Below are 19,735 nucleotides of genomic sequence, written 5' to 3'. Positions count from 1 at the left end.
CACCCATTTTTAAAACAGATTAGACAATATCTTAGATCTCAGAAGGTCTTGAGTGCTTAGAACACTGTTCCTCAAAAGGTGGTGAAAGGAGAGACCTTTATACTTTTAAGGAAGAGGTAGACCAATTCTTATTGGGCAAGAGATTGAAAGGTTATCAGGGGTAAGTGGCCATGATGATGAGGTGCTGTCCTAGACTGGGGTGGACAAATTCAGAAGTCACACGATACCAGGTTATAATCCAACACGTTTATTTGATATCACAAGCTTTCAGAGCGCTGCTCCATCGTCAGGTGAAGGGAACATGGGAATGTGATTAAGATGTTATAATCAGATTTGTCCAATCTTATTGAATGGCAGAGCAGCTCAATGCCTACTCCTGCTCCCGATGCATGTGTTTTCTTCATCATCTCTTTCTTCCCACAGACCTCCTTCTTGGTCTCAAATCAGCCTCACCTCTCTTTTGACTATACATTTACTATTTATAGGTTGCTGAAATATTTTGGCTTTCTCTCGATTTCCTTTGCATTTCTTCTCAGACTCTGTCTTTGTGCCTCGCTACTTTCTATTTCAGTTCCACTGTGTGGTTTCTACATTCTGCTTGATTCCCAACTGAACTATGAACCAAATTTATTATAAGTCTCTAAATCTCTGTTTACTTTAGAGATAATGGGAACTGCAGATGCTGGAGAATCCAAGATAATAAAATGTGAGGCTGGATGAACACAGCAGGCCCAGCAGCATCTCAGGAGCACAAAAGCTGACGTTTCGGGCCTAGACCCTTCATCAGAGTCTCTGATGAAGGGTCTAGGCCCGAAAAGTCAGCTTTTGTGCTCCTGAGATGCTGCTTGGCCTGCTGTGTTCATCCAGCTTCACATTCTATTATCTCTGTTTAGTTTAGTCCCTTTTTCTTTTGTCGTCTTAAGGAAGTTCTAAATTTGGATAGGTCTTCTTTTCATCCTCTTGGTCATGTTATTGATTAAGTATCTCCTTTCTGAGGGTTTCCCATTACTTTTTTACTGATTTGCCCGTTTTCCTTTGTGTCCAGTCCAGCTGGGCCAAAACTCTTTGCACCCCACTGAAACTAGCTCTCCTCTAATTAAGATCCACTACCACTTCATGCATCAATGCATCAAGCCAAAATTCTACACCCACCCATATTTCTCAAACCAGATCAATGACCTACACTGTCACTCCTGACTTGTCCCCATCCTAACAATACCATGACCATACACGTTAATTCACATCTACACATGCACTCACGCTCTCTTTCTCTTACTCTCACTTATTTACCTTGCGTTGGAAATCAGTTGTTTCACAAGCCTGTTGCTGTGGGCAATCCTGTACAGCATATTAACAGGCTGAGCTCTGCTTTTGAGCTCGTTCTCACCAAATGTAATTTCAAACTTTTTGTGTTTTCGTTTCCAGGATTCTACCGAAAAGATTTCTGCTCGTCCAAATCTGATACAGCCTGTGAACCTTGTAATCACCAATCATACAATGAGGACTGGAATAATTCGTACGAGTGCACAGTTTGTGTGGGAACTTGTGCAAATGGTAACTCTTCTTCTATCTCTTAACATATCATAGTCTGAATTCAGAGAATTAGATTGTCAACTGTCAGATCCAAAATTGTCTCAATACAGATTCAAAAGTATGCTGAGGCCCTTCCACAGACCTCAAGATCCACAAATATATCAGGTATAATAGGAACTGCACTTGCTGGAGAATCCGAGCTAACAAGGTGTAGAGCTGGATGAACACAGCAGGCCAAGCAGCATCAGACGAGCAGGAAGACTGACGTTGATGAAGGGTCCAGGCCCGAAACATCAGCCTTCCTGCTCCTATGATGCTGCTTGGCCTGCTGTGTTCATTCTGCTCTACACCTCAATATCAAAACCTTTCTTTATTGTTTGGACAGAGGACATGGTCAAGCTGGCTGGGCCAGCACTTATCCTGGAAAAGGCAGTGGTGACCTGTCTGCTTGCTGTCATCCATGTGGTGTAGGTGCATTAATGGCACTGTCAGAGAAGGAGTTCCAGGATATTGACTCAGCAATAGTGTTGGATCTGCAATATATTTCCAAGTCAGGATGATGTGTGACCTAGCAGGCAACTTGCAGGTGCTGGTGTTCCTGTATCCATCAATGTGGCAGAGGATGAGGGTTTGGTAAGTGCTTTGAAGGGATCCTCAGCCGGTTGCTGCAGTGTATCTTGTAGACAGCACACACCACTGCCTCAGTGCATCAGTGGTGGCGGCAGTGAATGTTGAAGATGGAAGATGTGGTTTGTCCTGGATGGTGTTGAGCTTCTTGAGCACTGCTGAAACTGCACGAGGCAAGTGAAGAGTATTCCATCACACTCCTGACTTGTGCTTTGTAGATGGAGGACAGGGTTTGGGGAGTCTGAAGTGAAATACTTGTCACAGAACCCTAAGCCTGGCTTTTGTAGCTATAGTATTTACTTCAGTAATCCAGCTCAGTTTCTGGATAATGGCAACAGCCAGGATTTTGCTCGTGGGAATTCAGCAATGGCAATTCCATTGAATGTCAGTGGTAGCTGGTTAGATTCTCTTTTGTTGGAGATGGTCATTGCCTGGCTCTTGGGGTGAAGTGGGTGACATGAATGTTACTTTTTACTTAGCAGCCCAAGCCTGGATGTTATCTTCTTCTTGCTCCATATGGGCATAGATGATTCAGTATCTGAGGACTCCCTTAGGGGCAATGGTTATGTAGCTGTAATGTCATTAGTCTGGTAATCCAGAAACCAGACTATTCACCTGAGGATATGGTTTCGAATCTCACCAGGGCAGCTGGTGGAATTTAAATTCAACTAATGCATTTGATATAGAAAGCCAGTCTCCGTAACAGTGACCATGAAACTATCATTTTTTTATCATAAAGGCAATCTGGTTCTTTTGGGAAGGCAATCTACCATCTTTAACATGGTTTGGCCTACATGTGACTACAGATCCACGGCAATGTGGTTGACTCATAATTGCCTCTCTGAAATGGCCTTGCAAATCAAGTTCAAGTGCAACTAGGGATGGGATCAAAAATGGCGGCCCAGTCAGTGATGCCCATAATCTCAGAAAAGAATTAATTGTAAGAAATCTTGAATGGTCTTGAACATCATGCAATCACTAGCAAACATCCTCACTTATGAGCTTTTGATCAAAGGAAGGTCATTGGTGAAGCACCTGTGGATGATCGGGCCTAGGACACTACCCTGCGGAACTTTGGGCTTTTGTGGTATGCTGGTAGTGTCTCTACCTCTGATTCAGGGATGCTTGGGTTCAAAACCCTGTTGCTCCAGTGGTGTGTAATTACCTCTGTGATCAATTTGAGAAAACATCTATCCTGAAGAGCTCCTGCTGAGATATCCTAAACTGATTATAGACCTCCGACAACCACAACCACCTTAGATACCAACCAGTGGAGAGGTTCCCCTTGATTCCCATTGACTTCAGTTTTGCTAGGCCTCTGTGATACCACACTGAGACAAATGTTGCCTTGATATCAAGGATAATCACTCTCACCTCAGCTCTCTTGTCCATATTTGGCCCAGGGCTATAATGAGACCAAGGGCTGATTGGCCCTGGCAGATTTCACAGGTTATTGCTGATAAGTGCCATTTGATAGCATTGTTGACACTTCTGCCAGTTTGAGAGTAGGCTGGCAGGGTGATAATTGGCCTTAAATTGGAATTAATCCTGCTTTGTGTGAACAGGACATACTATGGCAATTTTCCACTTTGTTGGGTTGTTGCCACGCTTGTAGCTGTACTGGAAAAGCTTGGCTAAGGGTGTGACTATTTCTGAGTCACAAATCTGCATTACTCTTACAGGAATGTTGTCAGGGCCCACCATCATTGAAATATATATATTCACTCATATGATTGTGCATCAGTGGCTGGGCCACCATTTATTTGCCCATTCTTACTGGCCCTTGAAAAGGTGGTGATGAGCTGCTTTTTTGAACCACTGCTGTCCATTTGCTGTACGTAGACCCATAATGGCATTGTGAATAGTGGTCATCTAGGATTTTGACCCAGGAACACTGAATTGACAGTGATATATTTCCAAGTCAGGATGGTGTGAGGCATGGAGGGGATATAGCAGGTGGTGGTGGGTGGTGGTGTTCCTATGTATTCTCTGCCCTTGTCCATCTAGATGGTGGCGTTGGAACATGCTATCTAAGGAACCTCAAATAATTCCTGCAGTGTATCTTGTATATGGTATACACTGTCACTGGTGTACTTCGTTGATGGAGGGACTGGATGTTTGTGGATGTGGTGCTTTGTCCCCAGTCATCTCAAGCATCTTGAGAATGTTGGAGTACCCAATGTCTCCATCTGTTCCTTGACATCATATGTAGTGAAATGAATTGGCTGAGGACGGGTGTTTGTGTTGATTACCAACTACTGTCATCCCTTTCTCCCACCACCAACATCCCCCACACCCCCTTGCCACTTCATTCAGCTGTTGACACAATACTCCGCCACGTTGAACACCAGTTGGAATACATCATCCCTGGTCTGTAGGAGAAGTGCTGGGAACCTCAGAAGGAGATCAAATGGATCATCCACTTGACTTTTCTGGCTGATACAGATTCTTCAGCCTTGCCTTTCACAGGGCTCTCCCATCACCGAAGATGGAGTTATTTATGGAGCATCCTTTCCTATTATTTTTTAAAAGGTCCATCACTGTACATGACTAAATGTGGCTAGACCACAGAGAGCTTGCATTTGATCCATTGTTTGTGGGATCTCTTAACATTGTCTGTTGAGTGCTGCTTTTGCAGTTTGCTGTGCAAGAACTCCTGTATGGTCACCTCATCAGGTTGACACCTCGTTTTCAGGTATGCCTACTGCTTCTCTTGGCATGCCCCCCTGTTACCCTCCATTGAGCCAAGATCGACGATCTGGCTGGGTGGCGATGGTAGAGTGGTGAAGTACCAAATCCAAAGAGATTGCAGATTATGGCTGAATACAATTCTGCTGCTAATGGCTCACGGGTGCCCAGTTTTGAATTGCTAGATTCTTTAAAATCTGCCCTACTCAACATGGCAGTAGTGCCACACAACACAATGGAGGGTATCCTCAGGGTGACGCTGGACTTGTCGCCACATGGACTATGTGATAGTCATTGTGATCAATACTGTCATGGGACAGATCCATCAGCGACAGGGAGATTGCTGAGGATGGCATCAAGTGGGATTTACCCTCTTGGTTTTCTCAGCACTTGCTGCAGACCCACTATAGCAACTTTGTCCTTTAGAACTTGCGTGGCCCAGACAGAAGAGATACAGTTGAGTCACTGTTATTGAGGGACATTGAAGGCCCCCTCCACAGTACATTTTGTGCCCTTGCCGCCTTCAGTGCATAATCCAAGTGGTATTAAACATGGAGAAGTACAGGTTCATCATTAGTTGAATTCAAGCTTCACTTCCAGTGAAATATAACTTGGGTATGGCAGTGACTATTTATCCCCCCACTCTAGTACTGACCTCTACCTGTCCTTTACACTTTTGGAATGGTACTAAACATTACAAACTTGGATGTTCAGCTGCGGTAACAAAAGTGACAATTGGGCTCAGTACCTCTGGATTAAGGATGAGCAGATCACCAAGAACCCCTTATTCCGAACACAAGCTAGGAAACGCACCAATGTCTCTGGGTTGAGGTGTCTGTGCCTCTTTAGGTAGGAGCAGGAGCTGTACCTCCTGTGATGCCCCCAAAGTTGAATATCACATGCACAAATATCTGTAATCTGGCTCGGATACACTGTCAACAACAAGAAAACTGGACTGGGGAGATCATAGATCATAGAAAAGTACAGCACAGTACAGGCCCTTCGGCCCACGATGTTGTGCCGTGGAATAATCCTAATCCAAAAATAAAATAACCTAACCTACATTTTCCTCAATTCACTGCTGTCCATGTGCATGTCCAGCAAACTCTAAATAAAGGATCAAGACCAGAGGGGTTGGGTTCCAAAATGAGGTGTAGTCTCCCAACGCACCAGAGAGTGATTAGTCTGACTTCTGTCTCTTGATATCTATTCTTTAGATCAGGTCGAAGTTCAAAGCTGTTCCCGAACAAGAAGACAGAAGTGTGAGTGTAAACCAGGAATGTACTGTAAATCTCCGAGTCTCAACTACTGTGATCAGTGTGTTCACCACACCAAGTGCACGGTGGGAGAAGAGCTGATCGAAGCAGGTGTGAAAGAGATGGTTTGGGTCTCAACAAATGCAAAAGAACAAATCTTTAAATAAATCAGTAAACTTGGCTGAAGGAGCACTGGTAGAGGGGAGGAGATGGTGGATGGGCGGAGGGTGAGAGACTGGTGTCCCAGAACAGGAGGCTGGGCAGGCAATGATAGTGATGTGGTACAAACAGGACTGGGCAGAGTGTGAACCGGGCCGGTGGCGGACGGGGGGAAGGGTGAACCGGGCCGGGGGCGGACGGGGGGAAGGGTGAACCGGGCCGGTGGCGGACGGGGGGAAGGGTGAACCGGACTGATGGTAGACTGGGGGAAGCTCAGAATGTGATTGCTATGATCAGAAGTTTAGCGCAGCTGTTGTTTCTTGGTGACTTTTTTGATTGAGTTTAATGTTGATCAAGCCATATCATGCAGTGATTATTGCCCATTGCTTGCTCACATTCTTTCTGTTTTATTCCCAGGAAACCACCACAAGGACAATGTTTGCAAACCCTGCCCCATGGGCACCTTTTCTGATGTACCGGGTGCCAAATGCCGATCTCATACCAAGTGAGTGGTGACCCAGGTCCCTGATTGATCAGTCTCAGCTAGGGAAGCCGTCCCACAACAGGCACCATTTGGGATTGAGCAGAGACACTGTGATGGTGAGACTGAGAGAGAGGGATTTGCAGTCAGCAGGAGAGGGCCAGGATTCGCCCTTGCTTGGTCTTTGCTTTAAGGTGAAACAGGAGCTACAATTGGCATCAGTGCTCCTTTCTTTGGCCAGTAAAAGTCATTCTGGTTTGGGATCACTGGTGGGAAGGATATTGAACATAAGAAATAGGAGCAAGAGTAGGACATTAAATGACAGAGCAGTTTCATTTAACAAGATCATGGTTGATCTGCGCAAGGCCTCTTTTATGCCAGCCCAGCATAGTCCTCAAGTCCCTGATACTGCCATACCCACAATGTAATCTTTTTGTGGTCACTCAGATCCCTCTGAACCTTTTTTGGAATTTCTCTCCATTTAACTAATAGTGTATCTTTTGATTCTTCCGATCAAATTACATGACCTCACACCTTCCTACATTAAACTCCATCTGACAAGTTTTTGCCCATTCACTCAACCTATCCATATCCCCTTTCAGATTCTTTATGTCCTCATCACACGTGCTCTCTCTCCCCCTTTTTATTGATATTGTCAGTGTATTTGAATTGAGGCTCAAGGACTGATCCTTCTGACACTTTGCCAGTTACATCTTTCCAATCTGAAAAAGACCCATTAATCTAGACTCTCTGTCTTGTGGGGGGTTACTAGTTGTCAATCTATGCTGGTGTGTTTCTTACAATCCCGTGAGCTCTTACCTTGTGCAGTTACTTTTTTTATGTGGCACTTTATCGAATACTATCTGGAAATCCAATACACCACATCCATCAGTTCCCCTTTATCTGCGCTGCTTGTTATATCCTCAAAGAACTTGAGCAAATTTGTTAAATATGATTTCCATTTCACAAAACAATGTTAACGGGGTTGTCATAGAGGCAGGTTTACAATCTGCTGGAACTCTGTCTGAATTCCAGTGAGTTCTGGAATATTTTAACTGATGCCTCCACTATCCCTTGCACACTTCTTTTAAGGCATATTTATCTCTCCATCAATATGATTAAGACAGATTAACTGGTAATTTAGCGAGCTGCCAAATCTGTTAACATTATGACATTTCAACTGCTGGGGACATTCAGTGCTCCCTCACCCTGGACCTGCTTCACAACCTTTCCCTGATTGAGGGGAGCGCGATGGCTCACTGGTTAGCACTGTAGTCCTACAGCACCAGGGACCCAGGTTTGATTGTACCCTTGGGCGACTGTTTGTGTGGAGTCTGCACATTCTCCCCATGTCTGTGTGGGTTTCCTCCCACGGTCCAAAGATGTGCAGGTTAGGTAGATTGGCCATGCTAAAATGCAATGTTAGGTGGATTAGTCATGGGAAATGTAGGGTTATGGGATTAGGGTGCGTCTGGTTTCAAATGGGTCAGTGTGGACTCGATGGGCCAAATGGCCTGCTTCTGCACTGTAGGCATTCTATGTTTCAGTAGGCCACAAATATGTTAACTGTTGAGTTTGACCTTCTCAGCATGGCTCTGTGTAGGTTCCAGGCTTTCAAACCACAACACTAACTCTTTATTCCTCTCACAATAACAAAACATTCACATTCCCGGAAACCAATGTCCAGGTATTTTTAGTGACTTTGCTTTATCATCTGTCCTTCCTCCAGCTGCACCCTGCTGAAGAAGCATTTAGTGAAAGAAGGTACGGCATCTGAAGATGCTCTCTGTGGCCAAGTAACTACCAGCACCATGGCAACGAGTGTCCTCACCATCTCCAACCTGCAGCCCACTGATGATAAAGTGAACCTCACAACCATTTCCACGTCAGTCACAACACCCAAAGGAAACAGTGAGTCAACTTAGGATCTCTTTAAAACTGGATGATTTCTCCTTTCTTTGCCTCAACAAGAAACCCAATTATAATTGCTCCTGTCTCCACCTTTTCACGAACAGACAAATTTTTGAATAAGTAAGTTCAGGGTGAAGGTGCCAACAGGGCTTGAGATAAGGCTGAACTTCTGAGGCTGACTACATCAATGAATCCGAACTCCAGCCAATAGAGACTTCTGTGGCAGAAACCAAGATGTAAATAGCATTAAATGACCCACCTGCACAAAACAGTAAACATTCAGAACAAACACCAGGGATGCCCTGAGAAAAATACTTCCTCTCACTGTAAGGTCAACAATTGTGATTAATGCATTAAATGACCCACCTGCACAAAACAGTAAACATTCAGAACAAACACCAGGGATGCCCTGAGAAAAATACTTCCTCTCACTGTAAGGTCAACAATTGTGATTAATGGGATGGAAGTCTGAGACAGGTCATTATAGAAATTGCTTATCCTAAGGAGACTAAGGAACAAGATTTGCGAGACTATCATTACAAGACACACGCCAGATCCTGGCTGCCTATCACTGGGACTGGGGGAGAAGGTGTGATCTGTGTCTCTCACTTTCTGCCTTGTGCTCTTGCTATTGGACTTAAAAGAGAGTTAGCAAATGACACAGAGAAAGTCAGAGGCATTCTCAGTTTTATGGAGAGCTCTGCTTTTCCCCACTGCCTTGCACACTGCCTCTGCACTCTTTTTTTGACTGTCATTCTTTCTCTCTCTCTGGACTGTCCTTAGTCGCTGATCTTATTTTCCATCCTCCATCCTTTCAAGATGCTCTTAAAACTTTCCTAATCTTCCATGGCATGGTATCCACGTCCAATTGATTCCATTCGTATGAAATATTACTACATTAAAGCTGCCATTTAAATGCAGATTATTGTAAGTCTTGCTGTGTTCTGATATCTCTCTTGTGATGCTCCCAGGACAGATGGTTGATTTGTTTTTGGCGATTGGGTTAATTCTTGCATTCCTACTCATCCTCATTGTTTCAAGTTTGCTGTTCAGACGCAAGGAATATTTCAAAAGCTTGTTTTTATCCAACAAGACTAAAGGTGAGAATTTTCCAGTGCTGTCCAACAGTCTTTTTATTCTTTCTCTTGCTTTGTTCCCTTTTTTATCTGCCCTGCAATCTGAATTCTTTGATTATAGAGTCAAAAAACATGCAAACAGACACTTACCCTAACCCTAACCAGCTCATACTTACCAAAATTCCCAACCAAACTAGTCCTTGCCTTCCTATGGTCGGCCCAAATCTCTCCCAACATTTCTTATTGATGTATTTATCTATGTCTCTTTTAAACATTGTAACTGTACCCAAGTCCATCTCTTCCTCCGGAAATTCATTGTACACATGAACTATTCTCTCGAAAAGAAAATACCCGTCTGTTCTTTTGTTAAATCTTTCCCCTCTCACCATAAAAATATGCTCCCTAGTCTTGGAATTTCCCACCCAGGGGAAAAGGCACCTGCCATTTGTATTATCTATACCCTTAATTATTTTGTAAACTCCTATAAGTCACCTCTCCTAGGCTCCAATAAAAAAAGTCCCAGACTATCCAGCCTCTCCTTACAACTCAAACTCTCAGTTCCCAGCAACATCCCAATAAATCTTTTCTGAGCCCTCTAGTTAATAATATCGTTCCTATAACAGGAGGACCAGAACTGGACACAGGACTGCAGAAGAGGCCTCACCAACATCCTATACAACCTCAACATAATGTCCCAGCTCCTATACTCAGTGGTCTGAGCAATGAAGTCATCCTCCACTTCCTTTTCTCTCATGTGCTTCTGGAATCCATGTTCTCATTTTCCTTCATAGTCCACTTTCTACTCCTGTCTGAATCTGGCTCCCTTTGCTTCTTTGATGTTGAAAGGTTGGCAGTAGGTGATGATATTGGAGCAAACTTTTTCTCTACTAACTGGAGTCACTTTCTGTCTGTCTTTCAGGCCCCGTCTATATTGTGACCCCTTACCCCATATACTTAGGTATGGGCACCAGCAGCAGTGCCAATCCCGATCAGGAAGATCCCATCATTCAACATCCCGAATCCCATGTTCACTTTCCACAGCAGGAGTCAGTGAAGTTGCAGAATGTGGGAGAGAGCCACATCTGCCCAGTGGAGGAGGAAGGGAAACTGTTCCGGGACCCTGTGCCTGCTGCTGACTATTAGGAGCTGGACTGAGCTGAACTGCTGCTGACCGACAAACGTCAGGAATAGTGAAAACTGCTGGTAAATCTGGAGCGGTGTCTTCGGCTGGGAACTTGATACCTGGACCAATACAGCAGTTCCTAATATCGGACAGAATGAAGCTGCTTTGCTGTGTTGGGTTGATCCCTCAGTGCTGACTGTGAGACTCAATGTTTTTCCTTTAAGACCTGTTTTCCTGCTGTGTATTAGATTGCCTCTCAGAGCTGGGTTTAACTGGCTGAGGGGTTGCATTTCAGGGATTTCTTTGAGATTAGCCGCAATCTAGCCCGTATATGCACTATCATGGGCTCTTCATCACAGCCCACACGCTTGGAACTCACTAAGTGTAGCTGAACATTATGTGCAGAATCTGAATTGAGAATGATGGCAATGGGTTTTAGGTTCCTGGTGATTCTTTGACCTGAGCGGTACTTAGGGTAACAGCTGAACCAGTGATAAGCACATGGTGAGTTCACACTCACTGTCACACCCAGATTAGGGAGCTTTTCTGGGAATGTATGGATAGATAGATAGATTGGGGCCGTGATTCCATGAAACATCAACAAGATTTGTCTTGCACTGAAGCAAATTTGCTGACTCTTGAGTATTTGGTGTTAGCACTCGGAAACATTTCTTTTTATCTTTTCATGGAATGTGTGAATGACTGGCAAGGTCTATGTTTGTTACCTATGCCTAATTGCCCTTCAATGGAGCTGCTCACCTACTTCCTTTTTGAATAGCCATGAGACACATGAAAGAGGGTGGAGGAAGCAAGAGGTGATTAATCTCTAGGTTATTTCAGGAAGCTATTAAGAGTCAATCACTTTAGGTCTGGAGCTGCATGCAAGCCAGGCTGAGTAGGAATGGCAGATTCCCGTACCTAAAGGACATTAGTGTACCTGATAATAGCTTGCAAAAATGGACAATGGTTTTACGGTCACTATTGCTGAAGCAAGCTTTTAATTCCTGATTTTATTAGTTCAATTTAAATTCCATCATTTACTGTTTAAGAATATCTATCTGATCATTCGAGGTGGCAGTGTGCTCAGTCGGTAAAGTTATCAAATTCAGACATCACCACCATCCATCTACAATCATGGGTGAGCCAGGATGGTGGTGCCAGTCTGTCCCAAGTTGTGTCTGCGCCAATTGAAAACACCATCCCTCAATCCAGTTTCTCCCCCAGCGTGTTATATGTTATCACTGCATCAAAACAAGATGTTGTTTCTAACTGGGTTCTATGGACTCTTCCCTTGTCACTGACACTTGTCCTTACAGCCTGGTCCGTGGATTCCAAGTACAGTGCCTGGGCATGTGTCCTGGACGGATGGAAAAGTGCTGACTGACTGGGCCCAGGGACTGCTGGATCATTGTAATAAATGAATCCAACTGCCTCCACATACCCCATAATCTGTATTATAGAGTCCTACTGCATGGAAACAGACCCTATAGTCCAATTCATCCACGCCAACTACACATCCTAATTGGACCTATTTACCAGCATTGGGCCTATATCCCTCTAAACCCTTCCTATTCATACCCATGCAAATGCCTTTTTAAATATTGCAATTGTACCTTCCTCCCCCACATTCTATGGCAGTTTGTTCCATCCATCCTTTGCATGAAAATTGCTCAAGAATACGTAAGGAGAATTCAATTCTCTTCCTGTAAAATTTTGCAAGAGGACAGAAGACATCAGCTTTATAATTGAAATACTGAAATACTGAAGTAAGCCAGTAGGGGGAACTTGTGTTCCATTTAAATATTCTGATTGCGAATCAGGATGGGAACTGCAAACCTCCTTCTGAGCAGCTGAACACTCACCCCCCCACCCCACCCCACCCCCGCACTGTCCCCTGGACAGACTTAGTACAGAATTGGATACAAAGTAAAGCTCTGCCTGTACTGTTCCACTAAATACTCTGAGGGAATGCACAGCAGAGGTTAAATATAAGCAAAACTCCTAGTCTACATTGCCCCATCACTCATTCAGAGTGAACAATAAAGCCTCTTCAGACTAAGCTATGTAGAATGTGGGTTACATGCAAAATAAAGCTCTGCCCGCTTCACTGCCCCATTAGCAAAGTAATTCATATTTATAAGGTACCTTTAACACAGTAAACCAGCCTTATGCACTGTTTTTTTTTCAAACAAACATTGACACAACCATATATTATGATTACTGATCAAAGCTTGGTTCGAGAGGTACATTTTAAAAAAAAATGTTTCATAAGTGTCATAAAGAGCAAGAGAGAGCTTTAGGAATGGAATTTCATAACTTACAAACTAGGCAAGTGAGGCATGCTGGCTAATGTTACAGTGATTTAAATTATAATTGCACAAGAGGTCAGCATTAGAGGAGTTTGGCAATCTTGGGAAGTTTGGGGTTGGAGGAAGTGAGGGGCAGGGCTTTGAAAACAAGAATGAGAATTTTAAAAAATGTGCCACTGAGCTGAGAATCAATGGACATCATGGAGCTATACGGCATAGAAACAAACCCTTTGGTCCGACCAATTCATGTCATATGTAATCCCAAACTAAACTAGTCTCACCTGCATGCACTTGGCCCATGTCCTTCCAAACATTTCTTATTCATGTACTTGTCTAAATGTCTTTAACCTTTGTAACTAACTGTATCCACATCCACCACTTCATCTGGAAGGTCATTCCACACGTGAACTACTCTGTTTAAAACAAAAGGTGCCTGTCGTGTCTTTTTCACTTTAAAAATATGCCCTCTAGTCCTGAAATCTCCCACACTAGGGAAAATATATCAGCCATTCACCTTGCTGACATACCTCATCATTCTATAAACCTCGAAAAGACGCAATATTCTTCCATTAAAAGCTATGCAACACTTCTGGTTTTAAGATCAAAATTGCTAGCAATAGAAAGTATCTCTCAGTCCATTCTCATTTTACAATGTTAGCAAGGATCATATCACAATGAAAATCACACCAAGCTTCAGATGCTTTGGTTCTTCAATGTAATGGCTTGTGTCAAATAAAATGATGCAAAATTTTGATTCATTTGCAAAAGAGGTGATCTCAACAAAGAAATAGTAGAATAATGATTTACAAGAATGGTTTCATGAATAAAAAGCTTTATCTTATGAGGAAGGATTGGAGAAGTTGGGACTTTTTTCCCTGGAGAGGCGAGGGTTGAGAGATTTGACGGAAGTTTTCAAAATCATGAGGGGCCTTGACAGAGTGGATAGATGAGGAGAAACAGTTCTCACTCACAAGATGATCAAGAACCAGTGAGCACAGATTTAAAATGTTTTGAAAAAGAAACAAATGTAAGGTGTAAAAAAAAATTTGCACACTGCAAGTGGCTGGATTCTGCAATGTACTGCCTGGAAATGTGGTGGAGACAGATTCAATTGAAGTTTTCATGAGGATATTAGATAATTATTTAAATAGAAATGATGTGCAGGTATATAGGAAAAAGGCAGGAGATTGGCACCAAGCCAAAGTGTTCTGAGAGCTGGTGTGGGCGCATTGGGTTGAATAGTCCACTTCTGATCTTTGATCTCAGCAACCTTAAGCTAAACAACAGGAAGACGAAGCCAGATCAGCAAGGGTGCCTACTGTTGACTGTACATCAGCACCACTTGCTGGAAAACTGTTGCATCATTACATCTGATAAAACAAGAAGATGTTTGATTTGGTTGTAATGCTACCTGTAGTAGCACAATCTGTTAATATTAGTTAACGTGAATTATCCAATCTTGAGGAACACAGGTACATGCTGGAGCAGAAGTGATAAATTTAAGGCAAAACTCAAACAACCGAAGTTCAGTATTAATCAAATGTAACAGAATACTGTACCTTGGCCTTATTGCTCCATATGCATAAGATGACCATCAGGTCTAGATTTCTCCCAACACTTTTGATATTGATTCAGATTTGATTGAATACTTGTCCTCCTTCTGGAATTTACATCTGCATCTTTAAAAGGTCAATGTGCAAAAGGGGAATGTTGGGTGACCGGGACCTAGTGCAACTTAGGTTAGGGGCAGGAGAGTTTTGGATGAACTCAAGTTTGTGAAGGGGGTAAGATCTCAATGTCTTTCAAGGCAGGGAAAGAAGAGGGAGATGGCCCAGGTACACTCAGATGAGTTCTGAGACTGGGCGTTGACCTCAAACTGCAAGATGATATGCAACTATTTCTTGGTATTTTCTGTTTAACATTTTAACAACTGATCTAATCAGGGTCGAACAGTTTCCTGTTATACTCAGCTCTGAGATGAAAACCTTCTTGATTTGGCTAAATGAAATTTCAAATTACATGCCGGATAATTTGCTCTCATAAAGAATGATAGCACAGTGTTTGAGAAAGGTTGAGGAACAATGACAAAGACAATTTCTTAAGAATATCTATCTGAGGTGGCAGTGTGCTCAGTTAGTAAAGTTATCAAATCCAGACATCACCATCCTCCATCTACAACATGGGTGAGCCAGGATGGTAATGCCAGTCTGATCCAAGTTGTGTCTGCGCCAATTGTGTATCGGGCTAGTGATGTAATGGATAATGTGCCCAACTTTGGATCGGAAGACTGTGGGTTCAAGACCTACCTGCCTCAAGTGCACCTTGCTGCTTTAGCCCTCAGGTAGTGTGGCTGAGCAGTCTAAGGAGCTGGATGAAGGTTCCAGTCTCTTACGGGGGCGTGGCTTTGAATTCTACCACTACCACTTGTGCTGGTGCTTTGTCATGCTGAGCCTTTGTGAAGACACCTCCCTCAATCCAATTTCTCTCCCATCATGCTATATGTTGTCACTGCATCAAAACAAGATGTTGTTTTTAGTTGGGTTCAGTAGGCATGGCCCCACACCCACCCACTTCTTGAATAGCAAGGAGACAAAGGAAGCTGGGGGAGTGGAGAAAAGGTGACTAATTTCTAGGAGATTTGGGGGAAACCCCTCCACTGTTTCTGGACCTTTTTATCTCTCTCTGCAGGGACCTGTAACAGGAAATGTAACAATTGGTGTCCCAAAATGTTTCACTCCCAATACATTACTTTGGAGTCCCACAGCTGAGGATACTAATAGTTGTGGTGCACACAGATTTCTAAAGGGCATTTAATAACATGACATAAAACACTTGCCAAACAGTTGTAGCCCATGGAATAAGAGGGTCAGTGGCAGCTTGGTTGGGGATTCGATTGACTGACAGGAAACACGGGAATGTAGTGAAATTTACTTTTCAGACTGGAAGATCTCCAGCGGTGTTCCCTGAGGGTTGGTGCTTTTCTTCATAGATATTACTGATACAGACTTGGGTATGCAGGGCAAGATTTCTACATTTGCAGACGACACTAAACTTTAGAGGAAGTCTTAATGGATGTCAAGAAGGCATAAACAGGCTGTGAAATGGACAAAGATATGGAAATTCAAATTTAGTTCAGAGAAGTATACATTTTGGTAGAAGAATGTGTCGCATCAGTAACACAAGGGATAGGATTCTAAATGTGGTGCCGAAGCAGAATGCCTCAGATTACATTTGCAAAAATTCTTGGAGTAAGCAATATAGATTGAAAAAGTGATGAAAAAGGTGCAGAGTCCAGTGCTTTATAGAAACAAACACAAATCCAGGAAGTTATGACTAATTGTTTATATAAGTTTGGCTCAATTGGACTATTGTGCTCAGTTCTGGGCAGCACTCTTTAGGAAGGATGTGAGGACTTTCGAAAGGGTGTAGAAAAGTCTTATGAAAATGGTTCTCGGAAACAGAGACTTCAATTGTGTGGATAGATTAGAGGAGCTGGAGTTGTTCATTTTCAAACATAAAAGCTTGAGAAAATGTTTGATAGAAACGTTCAAATTCATAAGGGAATCTATGCAAAGTATGTAGAGTTAAGCTGTTCCCATTTGTGGAATGGCTGAGAACCAAAGAACACAAATTCATGGTAATTGCCAAGTGAACCAAAGGTGACAGGAAAATAACCCTAACTCAGGGAGCAGTTGAATCTGGGAAGCACAACTCAAACTCATAGAGTCACAATGACAGAGAACAAGACCATTCAGTCCACCAGGTCCGTGCTGAAACTTTGTAGAGTAATTCTGTCAGTCTCATTCCCCTGAACTCATTTATTTCCCTCAAATACCCAATCACCTTCCTTTTGAAATGATCTATTCCACCACTCGGACCAGTACTAAGTTCCAGGCCATTGAATCTTGCCACGTTCAAAGATTTCTCTTCACAACACCTTACCCCCCCACCACCGCATCTCTTGTTAAACATTTTTCTTTTCCTTTTTTTTGACATTTCTGTTTCCAATTCCTTTGTCCATGATTGGTCTGTCCTCCTCACTCTCACTATAGTGTCAGACTTGCTGTAACACTAATCGTTAAGCTCACTCGTGCTCTCACCGCTGACATGGCTCTCAAAATGGAATTAGATAAATACTGAAGTGAGAACTTTGCAGGGATTTAGATTTATTCATTTGTCACATGTACTAAGTACAGGAATACATAAGTACAGCAAAAACTGCACAGAGTCGCCATTCACTGGCACCCACTTGGTTACAAAACCCAGAATTAAAAGATTTAACAGAGCCAAAAGGTAAGAAAGAGAAAACAAATAGCCCTGATTACAGGGTCCCAGGTCTCATCTCCAGCATGGTGCAGGAGTTGCTCCAATCACTAGAACAACCAGGAGGCTGCTGCCATGCGAAAGGCCCATTCTCACTGCCATTGCTACCTACCCACGAGAAAGACAGAAAGAGAAAGGAAGAGAAAAGGGATAACACAGTGAGGACCTGCATGAACACAGTGGGCCAGGCAGCATCAGAGGGAGAAGAAAGCTGATGTTTCGGGTCGGGACCCTTCTTCAGAAATGCCGACCTGAAACGTCAGCTTTCCCACTCCTCTGACGCTGCCTGGCCTGCTGTGTTCCTGCAGCTCCGCACTGTGTTATCTCTGAGTCCAGCATTGGCAGTTCCTACTGTCTCTGGAAAAGGAAAGAGAACTGGCGAAACTGACTGGAGCTCTGAATGGAGCGATTTACCCTGACACCAGCTTGCCGGAAACCTGCCAGGATTTGGGATTAGGGATTAGGTGAGCTGCTCTTGCAGTCGGCCAGAATGGACAGAACAATATGAATGGCTTCCTCAGGGCTGTAACTATTCCATGATTCCTGAAGATAAATACACCAGCTAATGGAAATAAAAAACAATTGGCAGTGGTAGCCACCTGAAAGTGTGAAGACCCTCACTATTTTTACTTTTCTTTTTTTTGTTTGGAACTGAGAGTTGAAGTTAAGAGTTAAACTTTGAACAGCAGTTTGTTTTGAAAGAAAAGAACAACAACAACTGTTTGCTATGGAACGGGCCGTGAAGATAATTCAATCTAATTACTGTTCTCAGGAGGCCATAAATGAATTGGCATTGAGTTGTTGCTATCATCATAGGAACGTAAGATATAGGACAAGAGTAGACCATTCACCCCCTCGAGCCTGTTCCACCATTCAATGAGATCAGGGCTGATCTGTGGCCTAACTCCCTGCACCCGCAACTGACCCACATCACATAATACCTTTGCTTTACTAAAATTTATTGATCTCAGATTTAAAATTAACAACTGATCCAGCATTTACTCCCATTTGGGGAAAACAGTTCCAAATGTCTACCACCCTTTGTGTGTAGAAGCGTTTCCTAATATCTCTCATCAATGGTCTGGCCTTAATTCTAGAATCCCCGACCAGTGGAAGTAGTTTATCTGTATGTCCCTGTTAATATTTCAAAGGCTTTGATCGGATCATCTCCTAGCCTTTCAAATTCTGGAGAAAACAGATGTAATTTGTATCGTCTACCCTGGTAACCCAACCCCTTATGTCCAGGCATCGTTCTGTTACTACGCTCAGGGAAGGTAGCTGATTGGATGTTGAATTGGTCAATGAAGGAAGGACCGAAGCTAATCAGCCAATCACAGAAAACGTTGACTGGAAATGAAAAATCACAGTTCTGACTGGGTTTTGGCAACAAAGTGATTTTTGGGAGTCCTGGAGAATGCTGTTTTATTTTGTTCTCTCCAGTTTTCTATTGAGGTCCTGAATTGCTGAATGTTCTGGGAAAATAATCCCAGTCTGTAAGAAATAAGTGAGTCTGTCTGGGAAAACAAAACTACGAATGATGGGAATCAGAAATAAAAACAAATTGCTGGGAAAATTCAGCAGAGTTAATGTTTCAGGCTCAGTTCTGATAGGGGTCACTAACCCTGAAATGTTAACTCTGCTTTCTCTCCACAGATAGCTGCTAGAATTGCTGAGATTTCCAGCAATTTCTGTTTTTGCGTCTTTCTGGAAGTCTGCTAAAGCTGTTTGCATTTACCAGTGACTTCAGAATTCAAGCAATATATGCAATACTACTTGTGTGTGAAGAAACCACTGTCCAAGGACATTATGAAGTTGTGGTATTCATCGCTTGAAAAGGTTTATTGAACTGGAAAATTACAACATTTTCATTTTCTTTTCTACTTTATCCTTTAACTGTGTCTATATGTCTGAGAAAGTGGGGTTTATGATCAAAGAAAATTGGGCTTTAGATTGTAGATATTAATTAGATTTACTTGTTTCTGTGTTCAGCTAAAGTTCCATTAGCAACAATAAATGTAAGATAGAAACTTGGTGTCCAAGATCTGTTGTTCATAAAGTTTGGTGTAGAACAACTGAGAAGTTTTGAGGGTCATTAAATGTCTTAATTTCATTTTATTGCAAATCCAGTGACAGTGAGGCTAATTGGGTTTAGCTTATGCTGTAACAAAGGTCACAAGCTGAAATGGATGAAGGAAGCTATTTGATTCATCTATTCATGAAAAACATCCGACACCTCTCCAAAGTTCAAT

At 42.9% G+C, this 19,735-nt stretch overlaps 1 protein-coding gene across 1 annotated transcript in view; it reads left to right on the top strand.

The window, feature by feature from the left end:
* The window catches only part of LOC125466730 (tumor necrosis factor receptor superfamily member 1B-like), a 30,918-nt gene extending 18,188 nt beyond the window's left edge, over positions 1 to 12,730 (top strand). The window contains exons 3-8 of the mRNA XM_048561663.2: positions 1,426 to 1,554; positions 6,066 to 6,215; positions 6,681 to 6,768; positions 8,474 to 8,655; positions 9,627 to 9,755; positions 10,651 to 12,730. Coding sequence (XP_048417620.1) covers positions 1,426 to 1,554; positions 6,066 to 6,215; positions 6,681 to 6,768; positions 8,474 to 8,655; positions 9,627 to 9,755; positions 10,651 to 10,874 — 902 coding nt within the window. The 3' untranslated portion in view covers positions 10,875 to 12,730. The remainder of the gene's footprint in view (positions 1 to 1,425; positions 1,555 to 6,065; positions 6,216 to 6,680; positions 6,769 to 8,473; positions 8,656 to 9,626; positions 9,756 to 10,650) is intronic.
* Positions 12,731 to 19,735: the final 7,005 nt, after the last annotated feature.

The sequence above is a fragment of the Stegostoma tigrinum genome, chromosome 28 (genome assembly GCF_030684315.1).
Source record: "Stegostoma tigrinum isolate sSteTig4 chromosome 28, sSteTig4.hap1, whole genome shotgun sequence".
NCBI classification, from domain to species: Eukaryota; Metazoa; Chordata; class Chondrichthyes; order Orectolobiformes; family Stegostomatidae; genus Stegostoma; species Stegostoma tigrinum.
Note: the sequence above shows the minus strand (reverse complement) of the source record. Positions and strands in the feature narration are given on the sequence as shown.